The sequence below is a fragment of the Centropristis striata genome, chromosome 1 (assembly GCF_030273125.1).
Source record: "Centropristis striata isolate RG_2023a ecotype Rhode Island chromosome 1, C.striata_1.0, whole genome shotgun sequence".
Taxonomy (NCBI): Eukaryota; Metazoa; Chordata; class Actinopteri; order Perciformes; family Serranidae; genus Centropristis; species Centropristis striata.
The window spans coordinates 14,838,755-14,862,993 of NC_081517.1; the positions used below are offsets into that span (position 1 = coordinate 14,838,755).

The window sequence follows — 24,239 nt, forward strand, 5'->3', positions numbered from 1 at the left end:
GAGGTCTGAGAGCCCAGGTTTAATGCTCAGTGTGGAGCCGTGATCATTTCTTGTGTCACAGGTTGAAGAATTTTCTCCCTGATGTGTCTGAGGGGGTCCTGCTGCAGTTTGGGGTCCAGCCATTGCTGCCAGAGAGGCTCAATGAGGCTGTGTCCACAGTCTGACAGTTATTTCACCTGTTTGAACAGGACATTAATGGCTTTTAACCTAATTAACTGTTTGTGTTTTCTTGTGGTCACCATTTCTCAGGAGCTGGTACATTAACAGCTGCTGTAACAATCACTGTTGTTCTCCTGTTGATCATTTCTCTTTCTGTCTTCCTGTGGATCAGGTGAGCAGTTAGATTTCATTGTTGTTTGAATGATTTAAAGTAAGTTGGTCAGAAGATTTATTTTAAATCAATTCTCCTCACCAGGAAAAAGAGGGCTCCCAGGAACTCTTCTGAGCCTGAAGAGAGACCAGACAACAGGGAACAGGTGAGAATAGTTCATCTGTTGGTCAAATAACTTGATCTTTGTACATCCTCCTCACAGAAGATATTCTCTACCACGCTCTCTTTGGTTCTGCTCTTGTCTTGGAAGTTCCTTGATTATTTTCTGTCATATATGCTAAAGCAGCGGTATTTATTATGCAAGAACATGCATAAAATGTGTAGCTGCAAGTTGTTGTCTCTGTGATGCCTACCTGATCAGGGACAGTCAGAGGAACTTCAGTATGCCAGCATCCACTTCTCCAACAACCAGGCAGCAGATCCTCTGTACTCCAACATCAGACCAGCTCAGCCCGACAGACACACAGAGTATCAAGACTTCATGGAGTACGCCACGGTCAACTTCAAGAGAGGCGGTCCTGCCCCGAGGTGAGCAGCTCCTCACAGGAACATTCTCCTCACTACCAGATTAAAATGACGTGACTCCCACAGTTTAGCTGCTTGAATCAGCCTCCGGGGAAGAAATATCTTTGCTGCATTACTCTCTATTAAGTATGATGAGAATTATTTTATTTCACAACATGTCATCAAAATGTCATCTTTTTCTCTTTCTCAGAGCCAGAAGTCAGGAAGCTGGAGAGGATCCAGCAGCATTGTACAGCACCGTCAACAAAACCCAACGACCACAGCAGGCCTTGAATTAATAGCATTGCAGTATTGTATATTTAGCTTTTAAGAATGTGCCATAGAGACAATTTTACATTAGAGAAACTTGATTTTGAAATTGATAAACTTCTTATATTTTTACTCTTGTGTAAAAGACGTGTTCAGTATTTCATGACTTAATGCATAAAGTTCAGCTAATTATTAATTTGTAAACCTCCCCTTACAGATGCAAAAACATATGTGAAGTAGCTGTTAGTGGTTCCTCACAAAAGTCCATTTTATGCTTTCATTCTGGACCAAAGTAGTGCACTAATTTGCCTAAAAATAACCAATTACTCTCACAGAAACCTTGTGCTTCGATCTGGAACATACAAACTGATAGTGTCACCAAGACTCTCTGATGTGGTGGAGGCTGCAGCCTCCAAAGCATCTGTGCATTAATACATGTATGAAAGTGGTTTATTATTTTACTGTTTTAATTTCTATGATCCTATCAAGTACATTTCTCTCCTTACCGTGTAGATTACTGTGTATCCTCCCTCCCATTTTCCTTTTCAGTTTAATTAGAGTTGTTTTTATTGTAAGTCAAATATACATGATCAGTTTTCTTCTCCTCATTTTGTGGATTATTTCTGCTTCCTGACATGCTCATTGTGGTCTTTTGTGTTGCTGTTTTCTTCATGCAAATACAGTAGCAGTAAAAGTGAAATTGATATCCATATATAAATAAAAAATTGGCAACAAAGCAAAAAGCTTCATTTTATAAGTCAGTAAAGGGAAAGTACAGCTGAGAGAATGACAGTGGAAACATGTTTAACCACAGTTGTTGCAGAAATACTGACACAGTTCTCTTATATAGTCTAATATATTGTAATGCTTTCAATCTATGTCATCCCTGTAATTTCCTTTATTTTCTATTTGTATTTATTTCATTAAATTTCTTCTTTATCTGCTTTAATTTCTCAGTCTGATTGTTTCATGCAGTTACCTCCTTATATGTTTCTTTTATTGTTTACATCAATTGGAAAAGTCTGAATAGGTTGAACTGCACTGCTTTCCATTTTTTTTTGTCCCACTGATTCTTTTTAAGTTATCTGACTTTAATTCTCAAATTCAACAGAGGGATTCTAGTGTTTATTTTCCTGTAAATGGTGTCAACTCTTTAGACGATCTTCCTTGTGGTAGTGTGGTTTTCTGATGTGCCACAAAGCTAGTTTCTCACACTGTGAAAAAGATCATAAGAGGAAGCTCGTACTTTTCACAAACAAGTGACTTCTTTGCTTTGAGGATATCCACTGGTGTCTGGCTCATCGTGCATGTAAATTACTTGAAGAGGAAGGAAGTTGGATGTATTTTTAACAACTTGACTTCTGTTTTCTGCTTTCAGAGAACAGAGAAAGGTTAACTTGCCAAGACAACCTTCTTTTTCAAGTGCTTTTGACTCATTTGCTCCTTTACGTTTTTCACTTGCAGACTTGTTTTATTGACTTTGATTCTCACAGAGAGATGAGAGGAGCAGTCATGAGATTAACAGCAGCAGCAGCAGGTGGAGTTATTGTCCTTCTCCTCACTGTACCAGGTATTTGTACAGCTATTGTTTTTATTATTACACAATTTGAATATTAAATTCAGCCATTCTGAGCTCACAGTGTAGATTTTACATGTTAAGTGCATTTTTCTCATATCTCAATTAAAATATAATAAGACAGTACACGTTTATTTAGAAGACAATAAAGACAACTGAAACAAGCAATTAAAATTATTTAAAAATATATTGGTTGTATTTTTTAGAAAGCTGGACGGTCGGAGGAGTAAACTATGTTTGTTCTCTGTTATGAATCTGATTATTTCTTCTGGTTTGCTCTGTGTTTCAGTGGTACAGGGCCAGAATGACTGGAGAGTGACTTACACTTCTACTCAGATCTGCGCGTTAAAAGGCTCCACGGTGGACATACAATGCACCTACAGACACCGAGCTGGGAAAACATTCTGGTTTTCAAAAGAGAGTAATAATGTTTTTGTGGATCTGAGAACAGACCCGGACTATGCAGGTCGGGTGCAGTATCGCTGTGAGAACAGTCTCTGCACTCTGAGAATCACAGACCTGAGAGAGAGCGACTCAGCTGTGTACTACATCAGCCAGCCGGATGGGACGTATGCTGCTTCACCTGGAGTCACTTTGACCGTCGCAGGTAACATGTTATATGATCTGCTTTTTCATTTCCCTGTGTTTATATCTGTGTGTGTTGACGGCTCTGTCTAAATTGAAGACTTATGTTCCTTGTTCAGATCTTCAGGTCCAGGTGAGGAAAACAGATGCCTTCAGGACGTCTTTATGGGCAGAGCTGGAGTGTCACAGCAGCTGTCCTCTACCTGGTCATCCCTCCTACGTCTGGTACGAGAATGGACAGAAGATTCACAGACAAACATCTAATACATGTTCAGTAAACATGTATTATGCACACAGAAGTTATTCCTGTGCTGTAAGAGGACATGAAAACTCCCCTTCTCCTTCACTCTGTGAGTTTACGTACAGTCTTACAACCTGCGTGCTTGTATGTGTATGTTTTTAATCCGGCGGCAACATCCGGGTCTGAGCAGTGAAGCAAAGCAGGAAGTACCTTCAGCCTGCATTCTTAAAAAATCTCACAGGGGTCGCAAACGTCGGTTGCAAAAGAACTCCGGTCCTATCTATCTCGAGACAAACTTCTCACTTGATTTATTACAGCAGAAAATAATGATGTAAGTAAGTAAATAATGTTCCCTTTTAGAAGAAAATAGACGATAAAGCAGCTTCTGATTTGGGGCCTGGCTACCTTTGATTGACAGGTGACAAGGTGAGCTGTCATCAGGAGAGAAGCAGAACAAAACAAAGTGTATCGACGGCACTGTTTACAACTGTTTGAGAACTTTAACCCTTTCAGTGTGAGTTTTCACTTCATTAAAGTTTATTTGAACATTTTAATTATTTTAAAATGTCTTGTTCAGCGTTCGGTTATACTAAAAGACACTTTTTGTTTTAGTGTTATCAGTTTGTTTTTATATACACCTGTCCTCATGCCTCCCCAGTCCAAATATGGTCTCTTCCGGTTTCAAGATAAATAGATGGCGACAGCCGTAATGCTGAACTCGATGCTTCAAACGGGCATTCAGTCCACAAACCCACAGCTTACATCAAGCTGACTCGACCATTATTTAGATGCAGTCTGTGGTTTTAATCAGTCTCTGAGGTAACTCAAGGAAGGAGACCCAGGTTTTAAATACCGAAGCTTTTCCACTAAATATTAAACTCCGTCCTCTGATATGAATTTGACTGTGGTCTCTCATGTCCTCTGTGTTACAGCGATGCAGGGTGAAAACGGCTGGGGAGTGACTTACTCTTCTTCTCAGATCTGTGGCTTAACAGGATCAACAGTGGACATACACTGCACCTACAGATACCCATTCAGGATATCCTCTAAATATACTGTTCAGAATGCTTTCTGGTTTAGAGAGCGTAATCCTGAACCTGAGGATCTGAAGACGGTCTCAGATTACAAGTATCGTGTGCAGTACAGTTCTAACAACAACGACTGCACTCTGACAATCAGAGACCTGAGAGAGAGCGACTCAGCTGAGTTCAAGTTCAGGTTCATAATAAACCTTTTAACAGGGAAATACACTGGTTCACCTGGAGTCACTCTGTCTGTCACAGGTAACACCTTCACTGGAAATCAGTTACTTTCAAATGTTTATTCTGTAGGAAACATTACATTCATGCATATGTTGACAGTTGATTTGAAAATAACATTTCTGCTGGTAAATCACAGACCCACAGCTCCTCATACATGTGAGGAGATCAACAGTGAATGAGTATTCCACCTGGACAGAGCTGACCTGCCACAACAACTGTCCGCTGCCTGATCGGTACTCTTACATCTGGTACAAGAATGGACAGAAAGTTCAAGATAAGAAAGTTTATTTTCATCCGCACCCATTAAATCCTGCAGACAACTATTCTTGCGCTGTACAAGGACACGAGATGTTCCCCTCGCCTACAGTGTGTGAGTTCACTTCTGTTTGTTTCAGCCAAATAATCGAGAAGTCAAGTTTTATTCTCTACATGGACACTGTGTGTTTGTGATTTCAAAACTGTAATTCCCCTTCCAAGCCTTTTTGTTAGCACTACCTCCACAAAATAGTAATGCTTTTACCGGAAATAAATTATTATATTATTTAGCTTTAACACAGGTGTTAAATTTGAGTAAAGTGCAAAAACTCTGCGAGCAGTCTTATGCAATTAAAGATCATTATGTTAGTTAGGTTTGTGGACACTCTGGACTGCGGCAATAATAGAAAAAAAACCCTCTGTTTAACTTTCTGTAGCTTCTGTCTGGTTAAATGCTTCTCTTTGGGATACAACATATTAAAAAATGATAACTCTTATCTGAAAGTTTACATACGTTTAAATCTCCTCCAGATGCTCCAAGACGTCCCTCTGTGTCAGTGAGTCCCTCTGCTGAGATAGTGGAGGGCAGTTCAGTGAATCTGACCTGCAGCAGTGATGCTAACCCAGCAGCTAGCATTACCTGGTACAAGAGGAATAGAAATCAAGCTCATCAGCATCTCAGTGAACAACCACAGCTTGTCCTCAGCTCCATCCAGTTTTCTGACTCTGGAGGGTATTACTGCACAGCTGAGAACAAGCTGGGGAGTAGGACATCAGAAAACCTCTTAATTGATGTCAGATGTAAGTAAAATGTAGATTGTAAGCAACACTTACATCACCTCTGTCCTATTTTTTGCTCTTTATTAACCCTTGTGCACCCCTTCAGGAAATGTTAATGTATTACCCTTGGTGCAAAAAATGTTCACTTCTTAAAAAGTGCTATAAAAATATTATATATATATATATTTCTTTTTAACTTTCAATGCATTAAATCTGTTGACCAACTTCAGTCCTGATCATAACTATACAATTTACATCCATTTCTTAAATAATTGTAACCCTCTAATGCCCTTTTAGGAATGTAAACCCACATGTTTAGGCCCATATTAAAGATATCACCAAAACTGCCTTTTATCATCTGAAGAACATTGCCAAAGTACGACCGTTTCTCTCTCAAGCCAATACAGAGACATTGATGTCAGAATTCTGAGAATAAAGTCAGAACTCAAATATTTTTTTCATGTGTGGCCCTAATCCTCTTCCATAGAAAAGATAGTCATTTGTAAAACATAATTTTAGGCTCAAATTAGACTAGGATGAAAATGGATATTACGAGTATTTTTTTTTTTTAACACAGTGAAATGTCGCCTTATCAATTGATCCAAGGTTGAAATTTAAAAAGTTCAAAGAAAAGGGATATCCTTGCAAAATGTTATCCCACTAGCATTAACACAGGCAAAATTATTGAGTATTTTAAAATGGAAATGTGCAAAAAAATGTACCTAGGGGCACACAAGGGTTAAAGGGTCACTTCACAAATTAAACAAAGCTCTGAGAAAATGTGTGCTTTAAGAAGGCATGTTTCTAAAAAAAAAAAAGATGTTATTGTTGTTATTGATTAACGAGATATTCCTCTGCAGATGCTCCAAAGCTTCCCTCTGTGTCAGTGAGTCCCTCTGCTGAGATAGTGGAGGGCAGTTCAGTGACTCTGACCTGCAGCAGTGATGCTAACCCAGCAGCTAACATTACCTGGTACAAGGAGAACCAAACACTGCCTCAGGGACATGGAGGAAGTTATCATTTCACCTCCATCAGCTCTGAGGACAGAGGGATCTACTACTGCAAGTCTGAGAATCAACATGGATCGATCAACTCTTCATCTGTATTCATAGATGTCGTGTGTAAGTAGCATTTTACTTAAAAACAGACAACAACAAAAACAACAAAGACACCCGTCAAAAGTATTGTCCAATAATGCATGCTAACTTTATTGTAAATGTCTCCATATATATTGTTTAATTGCTCACTAGATGCTCCAAAGCTTCTCTCTGTGTCAGTGAGTCCCTCTGCTGAGATAGTGGAGGGCAGTTCAGTGACTCTGACCTGCAGCAGTGATGCTAACCCAGCAGCTAACATTACCTGGTACAAGGAGAATGAAGACTCAGCAAAAGCATCAGGACAGAACTTCACCATCACTGACTTCAGAGCTGAACACAGTGGGAATTATTACTGTGAAGCCCAGAACAGCAGAGGACGCCATAACTCCACTTTACATCTGACTGTTGCAGCAGGTATATGTCAAACATCATAATCCACCATATATATGACATACTGTGGAGTTTTCTTGCACAAATAGGGATTTTTTTTAGCAACATTTGTGTTTACCCTCAATTTTTTACATCAAAATAAATTGAATTATTATAGACAGAAGGACTGTTTGTTTTTATTCAGTCTGACTAATTCTGCCGCGTCAGAATTTCTGAAATAAGTGCAATGTTATTTTAAGCCATAAAAAGACATCCAATATGTAAAAAACTGGTTTATTTTTCCACAGTTTTTCCAAAAGCATGGAAAATAGCCATCATTGGAACTACCACTGCTGTTTTCCTGGTCATTATATGGCTTTCTGTCTTCCTACTGATAAGGTGAGCAGATCTGTGTTTTATAAAGCATTATGCATTATATACCTGGAAATCAAGTCTTGTTTGCAGTCAGATTGGCAACTAAATTATGCATTCATTTGTTTTTGATTAATTCTCATAAGGAGAAAAAAGAGGGCCTCTAAGCAATCATCTGAGCCTGGAGAGAGACCAGACAACAGAGAAAATGTAAGCAAGAAGAGGAAAGAAATAAAAACCACTATGAATTTCTTACTCTCACTAATGCCATAAAAAGTCAATTACTTTTATTACAAATATTAACGATAAAATCGATGTTGAAATCTGTAAATTAATAACATGGGGCATAGTAGAATCTTTTTTTACCAGAATTATTAAATTGCTTCATGGACTTCAATGTTAAGTTACAGTAAATTATATGTAAAAAACAAACAAACAAACAAGAAAATACACATATTGCTTAATGTAAAATTAAAGCAACTAAAACAGCAATAGTTGTCATCTTAGAGTTAAAAAAAACTGCAGTTCTACCTATATTATATATATATATATATATTTCCAGATATTTATTGTATATTATCTGTACTTTTAGAGAAATTATCTGTAAAATAACGTATGGTTGTTTCCTGTTATTTGATGGTAAGTGTTTGGCAGCTTTTGCCGTTTATTGATAGGTTTGTTTTTTGTTCATTACCTCACTATCATAAAAGTGCAACTCAATGTAGCTTTAACGCCTCCCAGCTTCACAGAAAGTAGTCCTGTCTTCAGTTGTGTCCACTCTATTTGGTCCACCTATTTTCTTGGACATGATTAAATTCCTTGTACATCTGAATTTGCAACAATTTTTCTGTCTTGGTTGCATTTAGGTAGCTACACGTTAGCTTCCTGGCCATGAAATAGCTTTGGTGAGGCAGAAACTAGAGCTAGTGGGTGAGGTTAAGAGTTGGAGGAACTATTGTACGACATCAAACTGCTCATAACAAGGTCATTATTTTTGGAAAAGTGACATTTTTGGCTCTATTTTTATTATTACTTCATTTTTTATAGTTTAGATTTCACTAATTTTACTCGTAAATGTATTTAATTCCAAAATCTGAGTCAACTGTCTTCTGGAAACACTTCCGTTGTGTTGCAGTCTCTTTGCATCTCTTTTCCTTAATGTGTTGTGTTGTGGTCTTTGCAGCGCGTTTCTTAATGTGTTGTGCTCTTTGAAGTGCGTTTTTTAAATGCTGCGCATGTGTTGTCAAATTGATGAATATGTTTTCTTAATTTGCTTGTGTTTTGTGTAGTTGCAGTGCTGTGAGCTCTCAGGGCCACCGTACCACAAGCCTTCTAGTTCTATTAAATTCAAGAAAGGCTGACGTTTCTATGGTGATTGATATCCCCAACACTCATTTCAATGTCATTTTACTTTTTTAAATTTATTTTATTTGCCATGTCAACCCAATCAGTCAAAGGAGCAGGTTGAAGTCCACTATGCGAGTGTCCGATTCTCTAAGAACCAGACAGACCATGTCTACTCCAACATCAGACCAGCTGGACCCTGCACACATGAAGAAGAAGAAGAAGTGGAGTATGCTGCAGTCAAACTCAACAGTGCCAGTAGTCCTCCAAGGTGAGCTGCACCTCTCACAGAACATCACATTGTTGATTGCATTATTATGTATTTAACTACATAGTTTTTTTTTTTTTTTAATGCTGTTGAATTTTCTTTATTGCATTTTTACTGTCACTGAAATTTTCATTGTTGTTTTTTTCTTTTTCTGCGCAGAACCAGAGGTCAGAGAACAGTGGAGGATCAAGCTGTATTGTACAGTACAGTCAACAAAACTGCTTGGCACAACAGGAAGCTCTAGTCTAAGGAACATGTTTGTATTTTTGTGACATGTCTCAACAAATATTAGATGGATTTTTAACAAAATTTGGGAGAAATATCCATGGTTCTCCAAGGATAAATCCTACTGATCAGTGGGATTTCATGACTTTTCATCTGAAATTTCTCAACTGCTGTAGGATGGATTGCCATGACATTTGTCACATTTAATTAATTTGGTTATCCCTTAAATACTTTGTTGGTACAATCATCAGGTCAAATATCAAATCAATTAGATGGATGGATGGATGGATGGATGGATGGATGGATGGATGGATGGATGGATGGATGATAGATGGACAGACAGGCAGACAGACAGACAGACAGACAGACAGACAGACAGACAGATCAGGATCCTGTCTGGTCTATTTTCATTTGTCTATCTTGTTTCTTTGTTCTCCTTTTATTGTGGCTCATCTCTTTGGTTCTGCGTTGCATTTGTAGATATATTTTTTTTAATTTGTTCTGTATTGATTTTTAAAAAATAAAAACATGGCTAAAATGCTTACAGTTCATCTGATTTACAGAATTTACAGATTTTTTAAAACATTTCTTTGTCCACTTTCTTCTTAACATGCATTATTAAAAATAAACATCTAGGATTTTTAGGAAATGCAAATCCCAAGATAACAAGCTCAAATAACCGTTAAGTCTCCATATTTTTTGCAGACATTATTTAAGCAATCTATTGTTTTTAAGTCAGGGGCCGAGGCTGTTTCACTGTCCCATCATGCTGCAAAACAACAAACAAAAAGTAATATTCATAGCCGTTGACTGGTATCTGGTCCACCGAAAGAGTGAAGAGGAAGGAAGTCTGGAGTGTTTCGACCACCTGCTTTCTGTCTCCAGCTGTCTCATGCCCACAGAGGAAAACTTCCTTTTATATTGAAAGTATTTGATGTGACTCATCTGAATCCTGTGCATTAATATTATTTGTTGTATTGTCACTGAAGCAACGATGAGAGGAGCAGCTATGAGATTAACTGCAGCAGCAGGTGGATTTGTAGTCTTTCTCCTCTCTATGTCAGGTAATCTATATTTACAATTACATTGTCGGGCATTCAGCCTTATTCAGAGCAGCTTTGTGTCAATAGCATTTCCATTCACTGTTGAGTTTCCCATCCAGCCAAAGAGTATTTTGTTTCATATTTATTGTCAACATTATTGACCCAAGATCTTCCTCATCTGTCTGTCTGTCTGTCTGTCCGTCTGTCTGTCACCACTTTTGCAGTTTCTGTCTGTCTGTCTGTCTGTCTGTCTGTCTGTCTGCAGCCCGTCTGTCTGTCACCACTTTTGCAGTTTCTGTCTGTCTGTCTTCCACTACTTTTGCAGTTTGTGTCCGTGCACATTCATGAAATCTTCACATTTGTAAAGTTTTGCAAGAAAAATAAACAATTATCAAGATAGTTGCTAATTATCTTAGTTTGCGATTGAATAATTGATTAATTGACTATAAGACTTCACAAATTGTTTCAGGTGCACTTGAATATAATGTTGGGTCAATAACAATGCATCATATTATACAGGCTCTTTGTATGCACAAATCTTTATTTGTAAAGTACTTCCAGTAGCAAACAAAGGTGTAAAAAAACCAAAAAAAAACCGAGTAGTGCAAAAAAGAACAATATTCATCACACAAAACTGCATGCATGTCCAAAAGATACCTAAATCTGTTGTTTGTTTGTGAATCTGATTGTTGTTCCTGGTGTGCTCTGTGTTCCAGCGGTGCAGGGTGAGAATGGCTGGAGAGTGACTTACACTCCTACTCAGGTCTGCGCCTTAAAAGGATCAACTGTGGAAATGAGCTGCACCTACACATACCCATCCAGAATAAATTATCGTGATACTACAGTGGAGAAAATATTATGGTTTACCAGAGTAAATCATGACGAACCTGTGGATCTGAAAACAGACTCAGAGTATTCAGGTCGTGTTCAGTACAGTTCTAACAACAACGACTGCACTCTGACAATCAGAGACCTGAGAGAGAGCGACTCAGCTGAGTACTTTTTCGGGTTCATAACAAACCAACCAGATGGGAAATTTATAGGTCCACCTGGAGTCAATTTGTCCATCACAGGTAACAGTTTTTGAACAGAATATTTTCTATTGACTGCTTGCTTAAATATGAACGCTGGGTAACATTTTATACAGTAATGTAGAGTAATATTTAAATATTTAATCTCCCTTATACTTCTCCTTTGCATGAAATATTATGCTTTTAACTCCACTACATTAATTTAATACCTTGTGTTTTGCGTTACTTTGAAGATTCAGATTTAAAAAATAAAAACTTTTATCGGCTGCAACATTACAGTGATGAACACACTTGCGCATTACTCATCATAATCCAGAAATATATGATTCTTAAATGGGTCAATTCTGTGGAATGAGTACTTTTCCTTTAGTCATTTAGGTATATTTTGATGGAAATACTTTTGTACTTTTACTTAAAGTTACAGCAACTTGTTATAAAACAGTCTCAATTCGGTACTGATGTCTTTGTATGACTTTAAAGAGCAAAAAAGACCATCAGCAAGAACATTTGCTATTTCTGGAGCTCACTGCACATTTCCTGAGAGCCAGCACTACCTGTTTTGTTCACAGTGGCTTCCAAAATCATCAAAGTTCTTTGTCGTTACTTTAAGTCAAATTTGAATGCATGATATCACTTTTAACAGAGTGCTTCTGAACTGTGATATAACTACTTTTACTTAAGTAGGGGTTGTGGTTAGGGTATCCATTTATTTATTTTATTTATTTAATGTTATTTTACATATTTATATAATTTTATCTGGTGTTTCCTCACTGTAAATTGATGGGATTTAAGATTCCTCAGTTGTTGTTTTCTACTGTGCAAGCTTTTGTTTTTGAATGTTCTTCTACTACCAGTATTAATCATTAATATATTCATTGCTTGCATGCATAGATACTGTGACTAAAAGCTATTTTCATGTTCCTTCTTCACAGATCCACATCTGCATATAGAGGTGATTAAATCAATAGTCCACCAGAGTTATGCCAAGGCAGAGCTGAGGTGTCGCAGCAGATGTCGTCTACCTGATAGTTCTTCTTACATCTGGTACAAGAATGGGCAGAAAGTTCAGGGAGAAACTTCTTCGTTTTCAGTCTCTGCCTCAGCAGACAGTTTCTCCTGTGCACTTAAAGGACATGAGGATTCCCCGTCTCCTGCAGTGTGTAAGCATCGTCCACCATCTGCCACTCACAGAGCACCATGTCACATGACTGCTTTTAGCCAGTTTAAATATGGATAACCCCACTTCCCCTTTCTATATTACCACCAACTTTTTTTTTGGCATTGAGCTCGACAGGATCACTTCTGCTCTAACAGCTCAGTTTAAACATTGATTTATATTTAAGGTGTTGATGGTCAATACTGCCTCATTCTCTCATGTTTAGCTTGAATGCTTTCTAGTCATTCTTGGTATTAAATTGATGCAATAAAATGTTTTGAAATGATTTGTGAAATGTTTTGTTTTCCAGGTGTTGATGGTCATTACTGCCACAGAGTGATTTACACTGACAGAAGAATCTGTAGCTTCAAAGGCTCATCAGTGGACATTTCTTGCACGTACAACAGTTATGATCGTCCCACATCTAAGTTCTGGTTCAGTCCTAGACAGTATCCCTCACAGCCTGAGGACCTTAGAAAAGACTCTAAGTATGCAGGTCGCATTAAGATCCTTGAAACAAACATAGGACGCTCCACTTTGAGAATCTCTGACCTGAGAGAGAGCGACTCGGCCGAGTATCACTTCAGATTCAAAACAGGAACCTTTGAATGGAGGAGCAGTTTACCTGGTACCACTCTGACTGTTACAGGTACTGATGAACACAAACTGGTGTTATATAAACCAACACAGTACAGTAGTGAATATGGCATGTAGCTAATGTAATGGAGAATTATGTTATATTATTATTACTTATAAACATCATATTAACTGTATCTGTCACGTATCTCTTTTAAAGATCCAGATCTGCAGATGCAGGTGAAACTATCATGGTTTTATCCGTGGGCAGAGCTGAAGTGCCACAGCAGTTGTCGTCTACCTGATAGTTCTTCCTACATCTGGTATAAGAATGGTCAGAAAACTTGGGGAGAAAAATCTTCCTATTCAGGTGTCTTTCATCCTAAAGACAGCTATGCCTGTGCTGTTAAGGGATACAAGGATTTCCCCTCTCCTTCTGTGTGTGAGTGTCCCATTGATATTTCTCATCTCAAAATTCTGCTTTTTTAAGAGAGTTTGAGGGAAAATCATACTGGAAATGCCTCAAGAGAATTTTAGAAATGTTACATTGTTGCCTTTTTTCCTGGCTGGATTGAAAACTAACGATTTTACATTTCAAAATGTAATAAAACATGATTTGTGTTACTTCTTAAATCCTTTGGATCACAGAAGCCTTGGATGGATCTGGTAACTAAAGACCTGTTCTCATATTCTTTTCTTGTGTAATTTGTCATCCAGCCTCTTTTGACTCTCAGCTTTAGATGCAAGAACCTCATGAGTTGAGAAAGCAACTTATTATTATAACTCCACAGAGCAAGCCATGCTCAGATATTAATCAGGTTATATAATAATAAGATTCGGGCAGTCCAGCTTCCTTTTAGAAGTGTGGATGTGAGAGTTGGGAAAGATTATACAGTGCATGTTTAGCTTTTATGCTTTCTAGTCATTCTTGGTCTTAAAAAGATGCAATAAAATGTTTTTAAATATTTTGTTTTTCAGGTATTCATGGTCAAACCTGCAACAGAGTGATTTACACGGACAGATCCATCTGTGCCTCCAAAGGCTCTTCAGTGGACATTTCCTGCACGTACAGCAGTTACGAAGATCACGTAGAATCTGAATTCTGGTTCAGTCATGAACGCAGTCCTTCTGAACCCGAGGACCTGTTGAAAGACCACCAGTATGCAGGTCGTGTTCAGGTCCTTGAAACAGAGAGAGGACGCTCCACTCTGAGAATCTCTGACCTGAGAGACAGCGCCGCAGCCGAGTATCACTTCAAATTCAAAACACCGAGCTTTGAGTGGAGGAGCAGTTTACCTGGTACCACTCTGACTGTCACAGGTACTGATGAGCACAAGCAGATATTCACAGCAACACAGCTGAATAAAAGCATGTTATAACAGTCTCTAATAAGGCACCTCTTAAACCTCTGAAGTCCAGGAGATTTTGGTTCAAATTTGTCAACTTCCTATGTATTCATGTCTGTCTCTGTTTAGCATCTTTCAGTCTGTCCATACATCACATGCATGGCTCCTTTTTCTGCACACAAACTTGACTATCAGTCAGATTTTTCATTTTATTTTAATGAAGAAAGTATAAAGCTGCCAGGAAACAAAAATACAAACAAAAGACACAGGTGTCTTTGGAAATGTATTATAATTGAAATATATAAATGAAACATTTATACACACAAAAACAGCTGAAATAATAATAAATAATAAAACTACAGTCTATTTGCATGCAAATTAAAAATAATAATAGTTTTCATTGTAGCAAGAAAATTCACATTTTAAAAAGGGTCTAGAAACATAAATGGCACACTGTGAAAGCTCCTATGATTGCACTTTCTCAGCTTTATTACATATCATATATAAATAAAGCTATTACTGTAAATAAAACATGTGCATTTTCAATAAATAGATGGACTTAAAAAGGGTTAATGATATTGACTGTAAGTATTTATTAATGATTAAAAAAACTACTTCAGTTGTTCAGAGGTGGAAGAAGTACAGATCCTGTATAATACCGTTGCAAGTCGAAGCCATGCATTAGCATCTGATTGCTGTTCCAAGTACTTTTACATGATAGAGTACTTTATCTTATGAGATCATAAGATTTTCTGCATTCATTTATACATCATTATAATCAATTCATTTGAACTAAAATCCAGATTCCAAAGAAGTATGGATGCTTTGTTAACATACATTTATTTATCAGTTTTAAACATGAACTTATTTAAACCTGGGGGAGGTTTTTAAGGGTAGAGGAAGGGCTAGGATCAGACCAAAACTTAATTTTTTTTTACCAAAGTTTATTAAAAGACGAACTGTACGGCCAAAATGCATGTACAAGGCTTCATTTGAAAGTTATCATCTTCTAGTTTCTGCAGTTGTGCTTGTTTAGCAGCTGGCTGAAACACAACTTCCTTCAAAGATGCATGTGTGTTTTTTGCTGTTAACCTCATACATTGTTGGTTCTTGTTCTTTTTTCAGCTCTCCAGGTGATAGTGACCAGAAAGCGAGTCCATCAGTCTTACACCGAGGCGGAGCTGACGTGTGGCAGCAGCTGCCCTCCAGCTGCTCGTCTTTCCTACGTCTGGTACAAGAATGGAGAGAAAATCATGCAGGAGGAAAGTTCTTCATATCGAGGCTGGTTTAATCCTGGAGACGACATCTCTTGTGCTTTGAAAGGACACGAGAATCACAGCTCGCCCTCAGTGTGTGAGTTCAGAAAAGTTTTCCAACATCATGATGTGGCTCCACCTGCATTCCTCACTGTGAGTCTAAAATTTTCTTCTGTACCTTATAAACATTAATGTTTTATACTCCAGATGCTCTGAATGTTCCTTCTGTGTCGGTGAGTCCTGGTGAAATCTTGGAGGGCAGTTCAGTGACTCTGACCTGCAGAAGTGATGCTAACATATCAGCTAACTACACCTGGTACAAGAAGAACCAAACACTGTTCAATGAAGAACCACAGCTTGTCTTCAGCTCCATCCAGGCCTCTGACTCTGGAGACTATTCCTGTGCAGCTGAGAACGAGCTGGGGAGGAGGACGTCTGAACACATCTTCATCAATGTGAAATGTGAGTGAAATACAGGCCCAGGGGGATAAAGTTTCCCCATTGGCCCCTTATATGTACCCACTCCAGTATTATAGACATTTGTGTGGCCTTAGTTGATTTATGTTAAATCATCTCCACCTCCAGATGCTCCAAGACTTCCCTCTGTGTCAGTGAGTCCCTCTGCTGAGATAGTGGAGGGCAGTTCAGTGACTCTGACCTGCAGCAGTGATGCTAACCCAGCAGCTAACATTACCTGGTACAAGGAGAACCAAACACTGCCTCAGAGACATGGAGGAAGTTACCATTTCACCTCCATCAGCTCTGAGGACAGAGGGATCTACTACTGCAAGTCTGAGAATCAACATGGAGCGTCAAGCTCTGAGTCTGTCTGTATAGATGTCCAGTGTAAGAGTTGAACATTTGCAATTCTCTAAAGCCAACACTATATTTACAAGTGGGAATAAAGTGATGTGTGCTGTTTCTCGGAATGCAAAGTTAAAATTGGTCATGTGACAAAACATTTGTAAGAGTCCATGTCATTTACTCCACAATGGACACAGAGAGACACAGTTCAGGCGCACAAATGCCCACTAATATCAATTAATTGTCTCTGCTTGTTCTCCTCCAGATGCTCCAAAGCTTCCCTCTGTGTCAGTGAGTCCCTCTGCTGAGATAGTGGAGGGCAGTTCAGTGAATCTGACCTGCAGCAGTGATGCTAACCCAGCAGCTAACATTACCTGGTACAAGGAGAATGAAGACTCAGCAAAAGCATCAGGACAGATCTTCACCATCACTGACTTCAGAGCTGAGCACAGTGGGAATTATTACTGTGAAGCCCAGAACAGCAGAGGACGCCATAACTCCACTTTACATCTGATTGCCGTGGCGAGTAAGTTTCCACACACTCTGCTGCAGAGATAACAACATGCAGAAGGAAACTCCGACCACATCTACACTTTCTACAGTTTGTCTCAAGAGGAGAGAAGTTTTAGAAGCAGGTATCTGTTTTAGTGTTGACAAGGAAAACCGAGCATTAAACATATGATAAAGTCAGTCAACATATATAGAAGACACTCATATTCCAATTAATAATACTGAATAAAAGACTTATAACTTTGCTGATAATTAGTTCTCATTCTCACATTCTCTAACAGCCTGATTAAGTTTGTGTGTTGCTGTTTTATGTATCCAGGAGGATGGAAATCAAGAGCTGGAACAACCACTGCTTTTGTCTTGGTTATTGTACTCCTCTCTGTCCTTATACTGACAAGGTAAGCAGTTTGCTCTCAATGTATATTTGTAAATTTAAGCCATATAGCAGTGTATTACAGTGCAGTGCATTGCAGTGCCCGTAGGAAGTATGTATTCGTACATTACATGCCACACTACAACGTCTGCAACTCCATAAAACACTTACTTTTCATAAGGTACCACACCATCCAGCACATACATATTGAACATAGATATTCGCTGGAAACTACTCAAATATTATTGAAAATCAAACGTTGTAGTGCACTTTAAAACTCCGAAAGATAAGTAGGCTAAATAGACTTACAGATGAGATGAGTCAGGCGTGGAAATCCAGAGTGAATTGGAGCCCGAGGCTTAATTTGACTCAACACGGGAAACCTCACCTGCCCGGACATGGAAAAGATTGACAGATTGAGAGCTCTTTCTCGATTCTGTGTTTGGTGGTGCATGGCCGCTCTTAGTTGGTGGAGCGGAGCTCCCCTAAAAGGCGTTCGATGGGAAACAGTAGAATGCTGCAACACATCCTACGTAAATAATGATATTTTGAAAAATGAATTAAAAAATCTTCAAAATCAAGTATGCACACCATCGTGCCATTCACATACGAAATCTTAGGTCTGACTAATGGTCAGCGAGATATGCCCTAGACACACATCCACACACACGCTTCTTGCTTTAGATAGATTCTGTAGCACTGAGGACATTGAGTGTCCAAAGAAGAAAAGTTAATAGTTTACAGATTTTCTCACCCACTTGTTGTAGGTGAATTTAAAGACAGCTTACACTAAATGACACTGAAATCCTTCATTGTGTGCACACACAACTGTGATAGGTACAGCAGGTCAAAGTTGAAGTAGGAAGTTTGTAATCTGTGAGTGAAACAAACATTTGTCACATGTAAATTTGTCTCAGTTCCCTTTTGCAAATATCTTTCATGAAACCTGAAAATGAGTTTAAAACCTGTGTGACTACTTGCTGCCAGATGGTCGCAGTTTATTTGGAAAGTACACTTTTATTATTTCCAGGATATTTACCAAAACTGCAAAAAAAAAAAAGTACCCAGGCTTCTTCTAGAAACCAAAATGAACTTTCATTAAACTATTGAAAATGAAGTCATTTCACCAATCAGTTTTAAAGTGTTAAATCATTTATTCATTCATTTCTAACCTTTCTACCCAGAAAGAAGAGGGCTGCTAAACAATCACCTGAGCCTGGAGAGAGATTGGTCTACAGGAAACAGGTGAGGAAAAAGAGTTGAACAATAGCAATGCAAAAATAAAATCAATTCTGTTTCCACAGTTCAGTTCAGACTGCTGGGTCACATGGAATCCACTTAAAATGCTCTTTTGCCCGCCTACAATGGATGCAGGTTGGGCTCAGACAGAAACACATTGAGCTGAAGCCATCTACTCCACAACTGCAAGACCTAGGCTGCAGTCAAATAGAGTTTTTTTGCTTTGTAGGGTTTCTAACTGAGTGAAATGAACTGGAAGTATATGTGGCAGCAGCTTTCTCCTTGAGCATGAGCAACACTCAATCGTTCTTTACAAAGCAAAGGGAATAAATCTGTCCCACAATAAAAACATTGAAAGTGACACAGCTTTTAGCCAGTCATAGTCAGCATATTAACTCCTCCGTTTCACCGTCCCCCCAGGTTAAGAGTCTGGGTGTCATCCTTGACAGTACTCTATCCTTTCAATCCCATATCAACAACATTACCCAGTCTGCCTACTTCCACCTACGAAACATCAAGCGCCTCCGCCCCTCCCTTACCCCCCACGCTGCCGCCATCCTCGTCCACAGCCTCGTCACTTCCCGTCTGGATTACTGCAACTCTCTCCTCTTTGGCCTCCCTCACAAATCACTCCATAAAATTCAACTGGTCCAGAATTCAGCTGCCCGCATCATCACAAGAACCGCCTCCATACACCACATCACCCCTGTCCTCCAACAGCTCCACTGGCTCCCGCTTCAGCTCTGTATTCAATACAAAGTCCTCCTGGTAACTTTCAAGACTATTCACAACCTCGCCCCCCCATATCTGTCAGATCTCCTCCATGTTCCCACTCCCTCCCGCTCCCTCAGATCCTCTTCCTCCATACACCTGTCTGTCCCCTCTGCCCGTCTCACGGGAGCAGAGCATTCAGCCGCTCTGCTCCCCGCCTCTGGAATTCATTACCACCCCAAAACAGAAACACTGACTCACTCCCCCATTTCAAATCACAACTCAAAACACATCTGTTTAAAACTGCCTATTCCCTCTGATGACAATTGCCCTGTCCAATCTATTGTATTGTTCTTAATCTTTTTTGTACAGTGTCCTTGAGTGCCAAGAAAGGCGCCTTCCAAATAAAATGTGTTATTATTATTATTATTATTATTATTAACAGGAACATATCTCAGGATTACATATCTCAGAAGATCTGCCAGGAAGCTGCAGAATGGACCGATCACAGGCAAGAAGTGATACAACCTAAGATTATTTTAGGGAGACTCTTGGAGACTCTAACTATTCCAGTGCAACAATAACCTATAAACATCATATTTAAAGCTCCTAAGGTAACTAATCTCGTCTGTCTACCGACTCAGAGACAGCCAGCTGACCTGCAGGACGACCCTCACTATGCCAGTGTCCGGTTCTCCAAGATAAATGCGGATCCTCTCTACTCCAACATCAGACCAGCTCAGCTCCACACACACATGAAGGAGGAGAGTGTTGTGTACACTGCGGTGAAATTCAAGCGTGCCCCGAGGTGAGCAGCTCTTCTCACAGGAACATTATGCTGATTTTAAGAGTAAAAATATAATACATATTTCATCACTGCTGCATTTTCCTGGTGTGATTTAACATGTTTTATAAGCACCGTTTGTATCGCTTAATATCTTCTCTGCATTATTCTTTATTTTACTTTGAAAATCAGAAGTCAGAAGTCTGCCGGGGAGGATCCAGCTGCATTGTACAGCACGATCAACAAAACCAGCTGAACACACAGAGAATCTCCAGCCTGGTATTTATATTAAATAGATTGTTCATTTGAGCAGGATTTTAATATATTGTTTATTAGAATGCAGCATTGAGACAACCACACACTTTTAACACAGATTCAAATGTACAAACTTAACCAGAACAGGATGATAAAGATGGGGTCTTCTGCCACAATATCAATAATACATTTATGTAAGCTCATGTTACAGTAGGCATTGTGTGCAATTTGGTATATTTTTATTACTTTGTGCTGCCTGCAGTTCTTCCTCTTTCTCATGAAATCGTCTAAGTGGAGAAAAAACCTTATGGGTATTACTGGCTCCACTTTCAGTTCTTTTTTCCCACAGTGAAAACACAAGTAAGTTGTTTTCATATTGCACAGGCTTTAAACCTAAAATAATTAGTGAATCTTTGCATGCATAGTTGCTTGCCTGCACAGGAGAACAGTGTGCACCTCTACAGCCTGCAGCCGGTGACAGACAGTTCTTTTGCAGCGTCGTCGAGGCTCTTACATTTAGCTCGCATGGCGGGATTGCTGGAGCACTCTGCAGACGTAGGCCAGCGTTCCAACCAGGTGTCCTTTCCTAACATGTAGATGATTCTGGCAGACAGGGAGGAAAGAGAGGAGTGTTTAGGTTGCATTTTGCAAGTGCCTCTGTATGGCTATGATGCATGCTTCACTGGTGGGTGTAATTAACATTTATCTGAATGAAAACTAGAGTTTATAAAAAAAAAAACCCAATAACTTACTGAAATTGTATTGTGTTGTTACACAACTAACTAAAGTTAATGTGAAAATTGCCTTCAAAAAGTTCGGCACAGCCAGAGTTAATAACCTTATTGGGGCTGAGATGGATAAGGCAAAGGAAATAAAGGCAACATTTATTGTGAACTTTTTGAATCTCGCACCAAACAAATACCCCATTCCAAAAACAATAAAACAAATGAAAACTAAACTAAAACTAAGCATTTTCATAAAAATAACAACTACCAAACTCAAAAAAAAACTAAAACTAACTGAATTTGAAAACAAAAAATCACAACAAAATAAAAAATAATGAAAAATCCAAAACTATTATAACCTTGCTCCTCAGTAATATATTATACTGTCACTTTATTTGTTACATTTATATACTTTTTGCTTACTGTTTAACAAACTTTGAACCATTGAATATATATTTGTACTTTTCAGTATGCATATACTACTTTCTTGTTTCAATTACAGTTTACGCTACACCTGTCCTTCCACCATAAATTGTTCTTTTTCTGGCTGGCAATGTAACAAATTAATCACCTAATTTTCTGGGATAAACCAAAATGAATCACTTTTTTTCATCTTGAGACCAAAGCTTGTTATAATGGATATTTGTCTGTAAAGGGGAGACTTGTGGGTAACCACAGAACCATAGAATAGTTGTTTGTTGTATTTTATACCTAGAATTTAACTTCTGTGCAGTTTAATGTATTTTTTTATCAACTTGCGTGATCTTTCTTTCTTTTAATTTAATTAGTCAGTGATCTGATTTTCCTTGCCAGCCATGGCTTCTTTGTAATTCTTGTGCATATGATAATAAAATTCAACACTTGATTGATTATGAGCAGGAACCTTTCTTTTGACATGGAAAATAAAAATAAAGTAGCCTTTTTAAATCATAGTTTGTACTTATTTAGGAGGGCAATTTCTAAAACCCCAGTTTGTGATGCAGCAAAAAAAACAAAGGACGTACTGGTACAGTGTCTTCTTCCCATAAACAGCCGACAGTTTACGGCAAGCATCCCACTTTTTTTTTATTAAGCACACATTCACATGCATGCCGACGAAGAAGATACTTTTTTTTCTCTCTATGTAGTCAGGTCCCCCAGCTGTCTGCAAGTAAACTCTACCAACTTGTATTTTTTGTGCTCTTCTTACTTGTTGGTTTCCGTGTCAAGGTTCCACTGGTCCTCTTTGGGGCCGATGATGAGGTACTGGGAGCCCTGCTTGAGGTTGATTCCATCTCTGCAGCTTCCGTGAGACATGAAAACCCTCTTCTGGCCCACTCCCACCCCTGCCTCCTGGCCTGGATGGTAGAATAGAATAGAATGCCTTTATTGTCACTTTACACATGTACAATGAGATTTGAGAGTTGACTCCAAAAAGCAGTGCGACAATAAATAAAACATATATATAATATAAAAATATACAACATAAACATAAACATACTCATGCAAGTACATGTAAAGAAAAATATATACGGTAAATGTAAACATAGGCAAGAAAGGGAGGTAAGGTGCACAGCCTTCAATTCAATTTGCCAGAAGCAGATATGATTCTATGCAGTGTTCATAAATATATTGCACATTGAAGGACAATTTATTGCACAAATTATTGCACATTGCCAGTTATAGTGTAGGAGGGAGAGATTCAGATTATTGTGACTATGAGTCATTCTGACACTGACGACCATAAAAGACAGACAGACATTTCACTGACTCACCCAGCTTGATAAGTTGTGTTATCTCCATCTCATATTTGTCGTAGTAACTCTCCACAACACTCAGCACCTTCACCTTGAAAACTGAAGCACAAGAAAAATATATCATTTTTTTGTCCTGTAAATATTTAGATCTGTGGTAGTGATGTCATGAATTGGTCCACAGAGGATAATTATGAATGTGTATGGCATGGCCCTCACATTTCTTCTACCACCAAAATGCATCCCAATAGGCAAATTGGGCACATCAATGTTCTTATAGCCCTAATAATAAATGCTCCAATAAATAATCTAAGAATTTATTCTATTACTAGCCAATAAATGTATCTCCATAAATGGGTAGCTTGACAGTTTACCCCCTTCCCCTTTACATTTCCCTGTACAGATTTCTTTATATGTGCTAGATTCATCCTTATCTGCTAAATTTTTTAAATAATTGAAGACTTCTATTGATATCTTTCTCTGCATATTGGAACAAGAATTGCTAATAATGAATCCAATGTTATTCTCCCATTTATATGAAATGTTTAATGCTGCAGTTTTCTCGTTAAAATATTTAAATATATATTTTTGGATGGCTTTGTAAAAACATTTGACTGGCAATTGTCCAATGAAGACTTGAGACTTTAACTTTAAACTCAGCTGTGTGCATGTATGTGTGTGACAGTGTGTGGTACCGTGGTGTAAACCCTTGCAGGCAAACGTCTCTCTTTCTGTGCTGGGGAAGTTTTCACTGTCACTTTTGGAGATGCAGCAGTCACCTGGAGATTATGAGCAAATTAAACAATCAACATAAACTGAAAATAACAGACAGCATAAGTACAAACATGTCCTGTAATGCATCGTTGCAGATGCAGGCACACTTTACCCTGCGTGCAGCGGCAGACGTTTTCCCTGCAGATGTGAGTGAGCGCTTCTTTGTCCTCCTTGGGAGTGTATGTGCGGCTGCAGCGGTGATCTGTGACAGATAGCAAGGATACAACACCTGTCAACATCATACTGAAATTTGGAATATTATTTTTTGTTAATATTATAATTACCGTAAACTAAAACTGGACATATTCAACATTATCGATGAGTATTATAAGGATCAAATGGCTGCCCTTTTTGTCTCAGATTGGGCTTTTCACTGATGTTTAAGATGTTTTGGTCGTGATCTATTTCTTGTATGATGCTATAATGTGATGGTCACACGTGTTC

General features: G+C 38.5%; 4 protein-coding genes and 1 long non-coding RNA gene across 5 annotated transcripts in view; 4 read left to right on the plus strand and 1 right to left on the minus strand.

The window, feature by feature from the left end:
* Positions 1-2,555: 2,555 nt before the first annotated feature.
* Positions 2,556-6,933, plus strand: LOC131972942 (B-cell receptor CD22-like). The gene is made up of 7 exons (XM_059334768.1): positions 2,556-2,675; positions 2,971-3,288; positions 3,386-3,616; positions 4,440-4,790; positions 4,906-5,139; positions 5,556-5,825; positions 6,665-6,933. Exons 1-7 carry the CDS (start codon positions 2,603-2,605, stop codon positions 6,931-6,933), a joined length of 1,746 nt encoding a protein of 581 aa, XP_059190751.1. The 5' UTR covers positions 2,556-2,602.
* A 283-nt stretch (positions 6,934-7,216) lies between these two features.
* Positions 7,217-9,719, plus strand: LOC131974976 (uncharacterized). The gene is made up of 5 exons (XR_009394686.1): positions 7,217-7,315; positions 7,579-7,669; positions 7,789-7,852; positions 9,094-9,257; positions 9,414-9,719. It is a non-coding gene; the product is annotated as an uncharacterized LOC131974976 (long non-coding RNA).
* Positions 9,720-10,334: 615 nt separating this feature from the next.
* Positions 10,335-14,783, plus strand: LOC131973016 (uncharacterized). Its single transcript, XM_059334855.1, has 6 exons — positions 10,335-10,543; positions 11,239-11,595; positions 12,486-12,713; positions 13,020-13,358; positions 13,506-13,727; positions 14,264-14,783. The coding sequence occupies exons 1-6, from the start codon at positions 10,474-10,476 to the stop codon at positions 14,662-14,664; spliced, it is 1,617 nt and encodes a 538-aa protein (XP_059190838.1). The 5' UTR covers positions 10,335-10,473; the 3' UTR covers positions 14,665-14,783.
* Positions 14,784-15,680: 897 nt separating this feature from the next.
* LOC131973059 (B-cell receptor CD22-like) lies at positions 15,681-19,780 on the plus strand. The gene is made up of 5 exons (XM_059334907.1): positions 15,681-15,984; positions 16,095-16,349; positions 16,473-16,733; positions 16,957-17,217; positions 19,665-19,780. The coding sequence occupies exons 1-5, from the start codon at positions 15,885-15,887 to the stop codon at positions 19,778-19,780; spliced, it is 993 nt and encodes a 330-aa protein (XP_059190890.1). The 5' UTR covers positions 15,681-15,884.
* An 838-nt stretch (positions 19,781-20,618) lies between these two features.
* LOC131971008 (complement C3-like) overlaps positions 20,619-24,239 on the minus strand; it is a 34,238-nt gene continuing 30,617 nt past the window's right edge. The window contains exons 39-43 of the mRNA XM_059332276.1: positions 23,908-23,997; positions 23,717-23,800; positions 23,043-23,123; positions 22,478-22,625; positions 20,619-21,166 (exon numbers count right to left, since the gene is read on the minus strand). Of these exons, the coding sequence (XP_059188259.1) occupies positions 21,022-21,166; positions 22,478-22,625; positions 23,043-23,123; positions 23,717-23,800; positions 23,908-23,997 (548 nt within the window). The 3' untranslated portion in view covers positions 20,619-21,021. The remainder of the gene's footprint in view (positions 21,167-22,477; positions 22,626-23,042; positions 23,124-23,716; positions 23,801-23,907; positions 23,998-24,239) is intronic.